Source organism: Crotalus tigris, unplaced genomic scaffold, assembly GCF_016545835.1.
Source record: "Crotalus tigris isolate CLP2741 ecotype Arizona unplaced genomic scaffold, ASM1654583v1 scf7180000017977.1317863, whole genome shotgun sequence".
Classification (NCBI taxonomy): Eukaryota; Metazoa; Chordata; class Lepidosauria; order Squamata; family Viperidae; genus Crotalus; species Crotalus tigris.
Window position 1 is genome coordinate 924,768 of NW_024096755.1, and position 10,385 is coordinate 935,152.

The following is a 10,385-nucleotide window of genomic DNA, read 5'->3' on the forward strand; positions in this document are numbered from 1 at the left end:
TGTAATTTCCAGAATGAAACAATAAAGAATAATACATTATTTCTTTGTGTGTAACACAGACAAAGAATTCATAAAATATAATACTTTTTTTCAGATTTTTCCAAATCATATGTTCATATATGATATGTGGGAGCATGCACATCCATTTTCCATCTCTGACAATTGTATTTGGCTAGTCATTTCATTGCTTTCATTTCCTGTGGTGTGCCAATTGTGTCATTTATTGTTATTTTCTCTGTCTTGATTTCCTAACCTGGATTTCCTTGTCTTGGCTGAATGACAAATACAGAAATAGATACTTGCTGAGTGATAGAAAACAATTTGTGATTAATGTTCACTTCCATCTTCATGTACAGTTTTTTGACTTTGGGGTTAGAAAAATCCCTCCAGGTCCCAATATAGGCTCCTGATGAACATGGGATTTCTGTACATTCTTGTAGGAGAGGAATCCCATTTTGGGATTTTTTTTTTCAGAAGATGTCCAATTTTAAAAATGTCTCAAGACTCAACCCAGAGATGAGAAGATCCATTGGTTCTCATCCTACATATCTTTGGCAGTACTAAAAGGACTAGTAGCCCACTAGAATTATTATGCAGCTCCTAGACCCTTCCCCCTCAGAACAGACTCCATTGAACCAGGAAGGCATCTGCCTGAGTGGCTTAAAAATGCTTTTGCCCGTTGGCCTAGCAACTATTTCTGTATCTTTTCTTCATGGTCATCTTCCTTACTTTCTACATCCTCAATGTCAGACGTCCCCAACCTTTTGAGCACCAGGGACTGGTTCCCTGGAGAGGTTTTCTGCGGACTGGAGGGGGTGTGGTTTCATGTACTGCCTGCATCCCGCAGATGAGTCTTTGCTTCTTTGCACGGACCGGTTTCTGGCATGCTGCAGCCTGATGGTAGTCCATGGACTGGGGGTTGGGAACCTCTGCTCTATGTGCCCCCCAAAACTCATAAAGGCTTTGAGCTAAGAGTACATTTTTTTACTGCTTTGTGTGCCAATGTTTCTTTTTCTTCTGTTTCTTTCATTCATTGAAATCAATTAGCTAAAAAAGAGAACTATGTGGGGAAATTCATAATATTGAATTCTTCCCCCCTCTTGCTATTACACTGAAAGATATTAGTTTACTTCCTTAAATGAAAAACATTGACCTTTCAAATACTGAATAATTTTGTGGCTAGACCCCCTTTGTTAGATATACTTCCTGCCTCTAAGGTAGGATACATAGCATTCTATGCTCCATTTTTTGCCCATAACAACATTCCTGTGAGGTAGGTTGAGCTGAGACAGAGTGATTGACCCCAGATCACCCAGTGAGTTTTCATGGTTAATGGTAGATTTGAACCTGGGTCCCTCAGTGCCATCCTATAACACTTTAACCACCACACCACTCTAGCTTGGTTTCCTAATCCAAATGTAGCTCCCTATCTAAACTTTGTTGTATTTCAGAAGGTCGAGAAAAACCCTCCTGTTACTGTTCTGTTCACCCTTATTTGTTCTAAATCCTCACTTTCCTGTCTGGTAAGCAATAGGGTGAACTATCTTGAAAGATGTCAAAATTGCATTATTGGAGTTCTCAGACCTGGTTTTGCGTCTTGCTGGTGTCTCAATATCTACTAGATAACATTATCAAAGCTACATGAATTCACGATCACCACAATGTCAATGTTTTGGGTCAATTTTTGTTCTTTTTGTTGCAATTGGTGACATCAGTCAGGCAGAATATAGCCTTTAGTCTTGTGTAGAAAAAACAACATAAGCAAGGCTTGCTGGATCAGGTCAACAGCTCATCTAATCCTTCATTTAGTTCCACACAATGGGCCACTAAATGTTTTCAGGAAGTTTACAAAGAATAACCAGGAAGATGATTGACTGTAACAACTGTTGCTTTCAAGCAGCAATTATTTAACAAATATTGCCTATGATTTAAGAAACAGTACACCATAGGTAGTAATAAAACTAACATTCCCCTTTTGAAACCATAGAGTCCATCTAAATTATACACAGCAAACCTTATGTTAGGGTTGTCTATTTTGTTGTTTGAACCCAACCAGTGAATTCTACTGTTGAAAGAAAAATCATCAGGTACAGTTCCAAGCCAGGAGTAAATAAAATAGAGACTAAGACGCTGGAAATAAAATGGAGGCTAGCTGTTTGGAAAGAAGGTTTAATGATGAACAGAACCAACAACAGCATGTAGTTCTGGGACAGCTGACAAAATGGATTTGAGAATGGGTGGGTTTTTATTCTTTAGGATTTTGTGTTGGAGATGCCTGTTGTGAAATATACTTTGACCTGTGTAAGAATGTGCCCTTTTGGTATTACAATTATTGTTGCCTGACTCCCATTATGGCTGGGATGTCCTGTCCTGCAATTGGAGCTGGGTGGGGAAATGTAAATTCTTAATCCCATCAGCCGTGGGGGCTAAAGGTGTTTGGTTTATGAATAGATTGGTTCAGTCTTTCTGAATATCCATTCAAAATCTCCAAATGGCCTTTTTGCTTGAGGCTTTTTGTCTATAGCAGGAAAACTGGGGCTACTTTCTGCTTTTGTTAAGATTTTTTCCCCTTTTCTCCTTCAGAGGAAATATTCTATCCTGCCTCTTTTAATATTCCCCAAAATATTTCATTCTCGGGGTGGGGAGGCTGAGTTCCTACACTACCAAAAAGTATTTTGCAGTATTATTCAGAATTATACTGTGTGACAATTGCAGCCAAATGGCAAGGAAGTGGCAACAAATCACACTGAGGTCATACTGCAACTCAGCTGGTGTCTTTGAACATCAGCAGATTGGCATCCTAATTATGATTGCTTGCTAAGCTTGAGTGTGGGTTTTCAGCTGAAAGCATCTTAAATAGGCTTGTTGTTTAATGACCTGGCCATTGGGAGGCAGCAAAGCAACACCGATGGGGAAGCATTTGCTGTCTATTGAAAAAAGTTCATGAATATTGAAATAAGTATCCATGCTGCCAGGCTTCAGTGCTTCCATCTATTAATGGGTGGAAGAGCAAGAGAAAAAGAAAGAAAGGAAGAAAGACAAGGACAGGCAGGAAAGAAAGGAAGAAAGAAAGAAAGAAAAAAAGAAAGAAAGGAAGGAAGGAAGGAAGGAAGGAAGGAAGGAAGGAAGGAAGAAAGAAAGAAAGAAAGAAAGAAGGAAAGAAAGGAAAGAAAGAAGGAAGGAAGGCAAGCTTTGGATTGTATGAAAGTGATAGAGAGTGGGGGAAAAAGGAGTTGGATGGAGACTTCTTTAAACTGACAATGTCAGTCTTCTCAAAATTCACTGGCTAGACATTGCCACTATAACTTGTTGCATTTAGAGAGGTCAGGTTCAGGAAAATTGCTAAAACTTGCCTTTTAGAGAGTGACTCACCTAGTTTGGCATGAATTGGCAGTGCTTCTTGGTTATTCAGGGAAATAACCTAGATTTAATAAGAAATGACATGGGTTGGACCAGGGACTTTTTGTACAAAGCAGCCACACCCAAACTGAATTTTCTCTAGCACTTTTGTTGCTTTGTCTTCTGTTTTATTATGTTCAGAGCAAGTTTTGTTGAATCCTGGGAAATGTCATTTTCAAAGATTTTTTGAGCTTTCCACATCACCTGGATATGACTGGAAAATGAATAGTTAATGGGTACTGTCTGTGCAGGTAGAATAAGGAGAAACTGTACATGGCACATGCGAAAATGCTATCTCTTCATGCCACATCATGAAAGGAACCATTCTATGATTGGGACAATTGGATTTTATTTATTACATTTATGGAATGATTTATTATCTGACTTAAAGGTGAACCAATCTACTAGTGGAAACCACACAAGTTTATCTTAACAGCCCTTGGGACAGACCACAAAGTTCTGCCCACTGAAGAGGAAGTTTCACTGAAGGTTTTTGTGGTTCTCCCTTCCTAGTTCCCATTTAAAATACAGGTGCTGGTTTAAGATAACTTATGAGCCAGCATTTTCAAATGCATAGGCAAACTATTAAGGAGGCTACCTGAATCGATGGCCCTTGGTAATTTGAAGGTTTTGCTTCAGGCATTTGTTTAACTCCTTCATCTTGCACACCACACCTAGACACTAGCAGTGTACAGTGGAAGTGTAGAGGACAGAGTGTGTGATACTGATTTGTCCAACACTACAGTACACACACACATGCACACACACACACACACACGCACACACATACACACACACAAAATCATGAGGCCATCACACTTTATATTCTGCTTGTATGTGAGTGTATTTGTGTATGTGTATATATATATATGTGTTTGTGTGTCTATCTATCTATCTATCTATCTATCTATCTAATCTAATCTAATCTAATCTAATCTAATCTAATCTAGTGTGATGGCCTCATGACTGAATATTTTATTCTATAGGTATGTACTGTATGAACAATTTCTTTTGCTATGCTAATAGACTTATAAACATTTTTTTAAAAAATAAACAATAACTTGTGTTTTACAACTCTGCCTGAAAGTAGAATCTGGGTGTATTTGTGTGCCAATAGCTGCACACTGCAACTGTTGCACTTTTATTGCCAATAATGTAAATTGGAGGTTATTTAAGGTGAAGGGTGTGAACTCAAGAATCTGATTTTCTTCCCAACTTTTAAAACTGTAAACATTTTGAAGAAATCTTACATTTTCCTTTTATATTTGGAACTGCAGGCTTTTCCTTGCTGAATTAGGCAATGGGGATTCAAAATGTGTTCTTTATTTAATCTTGAGTATTTATCTAGATTAAACACTGCATTCTCTTCAGACTTTTAAATAAACATTGCCTTCTAGCAGTTGAATTGCTTACAGTTAGGCAAGTCATATGGATAAAAAAAATGTGACACAAATTGCTAAGAAACATTGAGTGACTTTTTCTGCCTGAATTGTGGCACAAACAATCGTGCCATTAGCAAAGGTCATGGAGGAATGTAACTCACAATTTTTTGTTAGTGACATTTTTAATACAAAGATCAAATTCATCAGTGGCAAAGAAAACTGCAGAAAATATGCTACGCACAGAAGAGCACAAATTTTTTTAGAATGATTATCCATCCTCCTTTGCCCTGGTTTTCCAATGCCAGGCTAATCCTCTGAGCGTGTTAAAGAAAATTAATATCATTTAGTCCCATGTTTTCAGTCTGTGAGGCAGTCCAGTGAGGAAGCATACCCAGATGAATTAATTCTACTTTATTGTAAGGTTACATTAACAGAATCTTGCAAGTCTGAAAGTACATTTCTCCTCTGTTACTTTTACAGCCCAAGAAGCTAGGGAGAATCCCTGCTTTGGGCTAAGCTGCCTCTTATCTCACCATTCCTCTGGCTGTGGCTGTTTTAACCTGTCTCCCAAAATTATTCCTGTACAGTGATGCCTCAGTACTCCACTGCTTCAAAACTAGTTTTCACTGACCCATTTTGACATGAAAATATCATCTCAGTACTCAGCATTTGTCTAGTACAGTGTTCCTCAACCTTGACAATTTTAAGGCATGTGGACTTCAACTCCCAGAATTCTGTGAGTTGAAGTCCACATGCCTTAAAATTTTTAAGGTTGAGAAACACTGGTCTAGTACTTGACATGTTGTAATAGGAAGAGGGCAGGGGCAGCTGTGAGGTTGCTACAAAAGGCCGGGAACAGCCTCAGAGGGTGGACAGGAAGTTGGCCATGCTGGGAAGGTTGCTGATATAAAAAAAGGGAGAGACAGAAGTTATTTCCAGCCAAAACAAAGGGTCACATGGTAATTCACATAGTTTGTTTGGGACTTGTCCTTTTAAATATTCATCGCACTTCCTGGAACCAATTAATGTGTAAAGAGGTACCACTGTATACCATTACACATGCAGTTGCACCCTGTCATTATAGCAATACTCTGTAAATCATGCAGACATAAAACCAACGTGTTATGGCCTGTCTGTAAATTCATGAGTTGGAAGAAATTCCAAATTAATGTCAGTAAAAAGAGGCTATCTATAAAAATTTACCATAAGTATTTGGAACTAAGAAGGAAAAATTTATTTTAGAAGAATAATCATGTTGCACTGTAAAGCCAAGCATGTTGTTTAAATGCAGTTTTTAAAAAATGTGTAAAACTGAAGTTCCACAAGTCTTGCATTGCTTCTCAGTAACTTATAAGCACTATTTTAGTTGATTGATGTCACTGAAGGTCATCAGATAGGACTGTATTCTTTTCTCCCCTTCCCCCTTTAATATGGTCTGGGAAATAAATAACATTTTTAGTTCTGGATAGTTCATATTGCAACAATAATAAAGAACAAATGTATTCTTTCCCCTAAGTGCACATTAGTTTCAATTTAGGCTGGTAGAACCCCAGAATTATTCTACTGAGTGGCCCAAAGGCATTGCAGTGAAAGGATCCTCAAATTAGGTGAACTACGGCTGTGAAAAGTTTTGCTTCACTAATACTTTTAGCAGAGTACTTTTGCGAAGTTGTTTATAAAGAAAAGGAATGAGTAAATCATTGTGTTGTTGGATATGCAACCAAAGTAACACTGTGTTAAATTATATGTCTTTGCAATATCCTAAAGTTATGATGTTCTAGGAAATAGTCATTTGATGTTGACTAGATATATAGAATGTTAAGAGCTAAGTTGTTCTCACGGCTGTGTAGGCTACTCCAATGTAGAATTGTCATATAAGAGAAAGCAAAGGTAAGCTCATAGTTGGCCACATTTACACTTTTTAGAAATAACAATAAATAAAACCCAAATTTATCTTAGTCTTGCTTGACCCAAACAAGTCTGTTAGGAAAGTTTAACAAGATGAGAACTCTCACTGGTGGACTGCTCATGTCAATGTTAGAATGCCCATCACTCAGGTCCCTCCAGTTTTCTTTATATATGGAACTGATATACATCTCTATAGCTCTATATTTCTACATGTCTATATTTTATATCTCTATATTTCTATCGCGCATGCGTGTGTGAGAGAGAGAGACAGAAAGAGGCTGAAACTTTGTCAAACTAGATCACCCATTGAAACTGATCAGAACCTTAATGATAAACACATATGTCTAAAATCAGGGAGATGTAGGTTTATGTCTATTATCAGCTACAGAATATGTCTGTTACTTTGGCCAATTGTTTTGTGACCTAGATTTGGGACAGGTGCTGTTTGAAAGAAATGTCATGACTTTAAATTAATAGTTCAAGAAGTCATTCTCTTTATTATGTGGATAGAGAGTAGCATACAATGAACTTGTTATATCCATGTTTGTTCTGAATAAAGACAGTTTATTGCTGCTGCTTGTCTTTAGATGAGATTGTGCTATCACATACATGTTCAAATAATTAATCTTTCTTTGTCAACAGTAATGCAACTTGAAGAATTCAATGCCCAAAATTAAAAGAACAGTAGCATATGAGATTTATTAAGAGATTCTGAAAATAAGCAGGGGAAAAATCCTTTCTTGTTTTTATTTTGGCAAATCTTTATTCAGTTTTTTGACTAGGGAAGATATTGAGATTTCCAGAAAGTCTACTTGAGAATATCTTAAGAAACTATTGAGACAGTTCAAGATTAAAAAGAAGGGTAGCTTCTGATAAGGAATAGGATTAAATTCTTCAATATTTTTTTCTCATTATTTGCACCTTGTTCAATTTAGGCCTTAACACAATGATATAACATTTTGGAAAAAAGATACAACCTAGCAGTCCAGCACTGGAGGCTAAGATAGAAAAGATCTCCACAGCAACTGTATATTTTCCCTTGGAACTCAGGTAGGTTGGAATAAAAGAAAGCCAAACACTACAAAAGACCAACATACTGAAAGTGATGAACTTGGCTTCATTAAAAGTATCTGGTAACTTCCTGGCAAAAAAAGCCACAGCAAAACTGATAATGGCCAGGAAACCCAGATAGCCCAACACAGAGTAAAACATAATCATAGAACCTGTACTGCAATGCAGTACAATTTCTTCAGCCACTGAATGCATATCCATATCTGGAAATGGGGGAGAAATTGTCAACCATCCAATGCAGAGGCCTGCTTGAATAAGGAAGCAGGAAAGAACAATGGAGCTGGCCAGTCTTTTCCCCAGCCATTTCCTCATCCTGGATCCTGGTTTGGTGGCCATGAAAGCCAGAACCACTGTGATGGTTTTGGCCAGTACACAAGAAACAGCCACTGAAAAGATGATTCCCAAGGCTGTTTGTTGGAGAAGACAGACCACTTTTCCTGGTTTCCCAATGAATAGCAATGTGCAAAGGAAGCTGAGCAGGAGGGAGATGAGGAGAGTGTAGGTAAGACTCTGATTGTTGGCTCTGACAATGGGAGTATGGTGATGTGTCATAAATATGCCAAGCACTAGAGCTGTCATTGAAAAAAAGAGAAAAGCCAGGAAGGTAAAAGTAATTCCCAAAGGTTCTTTGTAAGATAAAAAAGTTATAATCTTAGGGTAACAGAAATCTTGATTCTCATTTGCATAATCTTTGTCTGAACATTTCTTACACTCATTCATATCTGAAAAAAAAGAAAAAGAAAAGACAGCTTTTAACTCTTGCAGTTGTCATAATTCTCTGCCTTAATTACAGGTACTCCTCCAGTTACGACCACAATGAGACTAAAATTTATGTTGTTAAATGAAACATTTGTTAAGTGAGTTTTGCCCCATTTTAGGACCTTTCTTCCCACAGTTGTTAAGAGAATCATTGCACTTGCTAAGTTAGTAACACCAGTAGTGGGATTCAAATATGTGAACAACTGGTTCTCTGTGTGGATGCTGCTTTCGGAAGTCCGTTCTGGCCTGGGCAACAAAAAATTAGCTACCGGTTCTGCCGAAGTAGTGTGAACCGGCTGAATCCCACCACTGAGTAACACGATTGTCAAGTGAATCTGGCTTCCCCACTGACTTTGCTTGTCAGAAGTTTACAAAAGGTGATCACATGACCCTGGGACGCTGCAACGGTCATAAATATGAACCAATTGCTAAGCATCTGAATTTTGATCATCTGACCATGGGGATGCTGCAAAGGTTGTAACTGTGAGAAACGGTCATAAGTCACTTTTTTCAGCGCTGTTGTAACTTTGAATGGTCACTAAGTGAACTGTTGTGTCAAGAATTATTGTATTCCTTTCAGGCAGCTAAGATTATTAACCCCACTAAGTCTTGATGCATTTCCTTTGATTTTGGATTAGCATATTACCTAGTTACTTTGGTTGAATATAGCATATATACTATACCACACATATACTTCCACCATAGTTTCATCAGTCTGCTAATATATTTCTGAAAGAGGCATTTAATTATCCTTTTGCAGAAATCTTTCTCTGCAAATTCCTTTGACATTTGGCAGCAGTATAAATTGCACTGACTATTTCATTAGATCTACTTGAAAAAGTGACCATACTTTTTAAGAAATAAGAAAAGCTTTCTGTTTTCTGAAGCAAGGCTGGAAGCAATTCTGTGACAGTGGCCTTTATGTCCTTAGAAAGCTATAGCATACCTTGCAAACTTCATTCATTTGAGCTGAAAATATAAATGTTACAGCAGTTTGGATTTTTTTTTCCATAAGAGACCAACTCTTTTTTTATGAATCATATCTCAGATCTCTCCATGAAGTCCTGCTGCGCTGCCTCATCATGACAAGGGAGGGAAAGACAGATGTTTCTGGAAGGGATGAGTGAAGAAAGCTGGGAGTACATGTCAAATGTATATACTCCCAGAAGGGTCACCCAAGGTGTGAAGGTCATCCCAGCTGCTCAGACAAAATATTCAGGGACCTACATTGGGCAACAGCAATAAAGGAAAATGCTGGAGGTGGCAAACCGATCATTTCATACTGCACTGGAGAAGGAAATGGTAAACCACTCCAAGAAAACTGCATGGACAGAAAATCTTGGAGAAAATGTACCTATGAGATTGCTAAGGGTCAACACAGAACACAATACTTGAGAGGCTACCACAAAGATGAGGGGGTCAACCTATTTTCCAAAGCAATTTTTTTTATAGGATTAGGAATAAGAAATTTTGAAATGGTGAGAACAATTAAACAATGGAATGCCTTGCCATAAGTGCTCCATCGCTGGAAGCTTTTAAGAAGACACTGGACAGCCACTTGTCTGAAATGGTATAGGGTCTCCTGCTTGAGCAGGGGGTTGGACTAGAAGGCATCCAAGATCCCTTCCAACTCTGTTATTCTATGTTCTAAAATTGACTTGTTGGCACATAACTATTAATCCCAGATCTAGTCCTCAAGTTTCTACAATAATGGAGCCTGCCCATAATGGTCATGGTGGTTTTAAAATGGATCATCACATGACCAGATCCATTTCAATTACTTTTTTTGCAGTGGTCATTAAGTGAATATTTCAGTTGTTAAGCAAACCAATGGGACATTTTTGTGGATAACTAGAAGTAAATGCC

The 10,385-nt window shown here is 37.9% G+C and overlaps 1 protein-coding gene across 1 annotated transcript; it reads right to left on the reverse strand.

Moving 5' to 3' along the window:
* Window positions 1-5,580: 5,580 nt before the first annotated feature.
* Window positions 5,581-8,631, reverse strand: LOC120309045 (vomeronasal type-2 receptor 26-like). The gene has a single exon (XM_039345841.1). It carries the CDS (start codon window positions 8,478-8,480, stop codon window positions 7,584-7,586), a length of 897 nt encoding a protein of 298 aa, XP_039201775.1. The 5' UTR covers window positions 8,481-8,631; the 3' UTR covers window positions 5,581-7,583.
* Window positions 8,632-10,385: the final 1,754 nt, after the last annotated feature.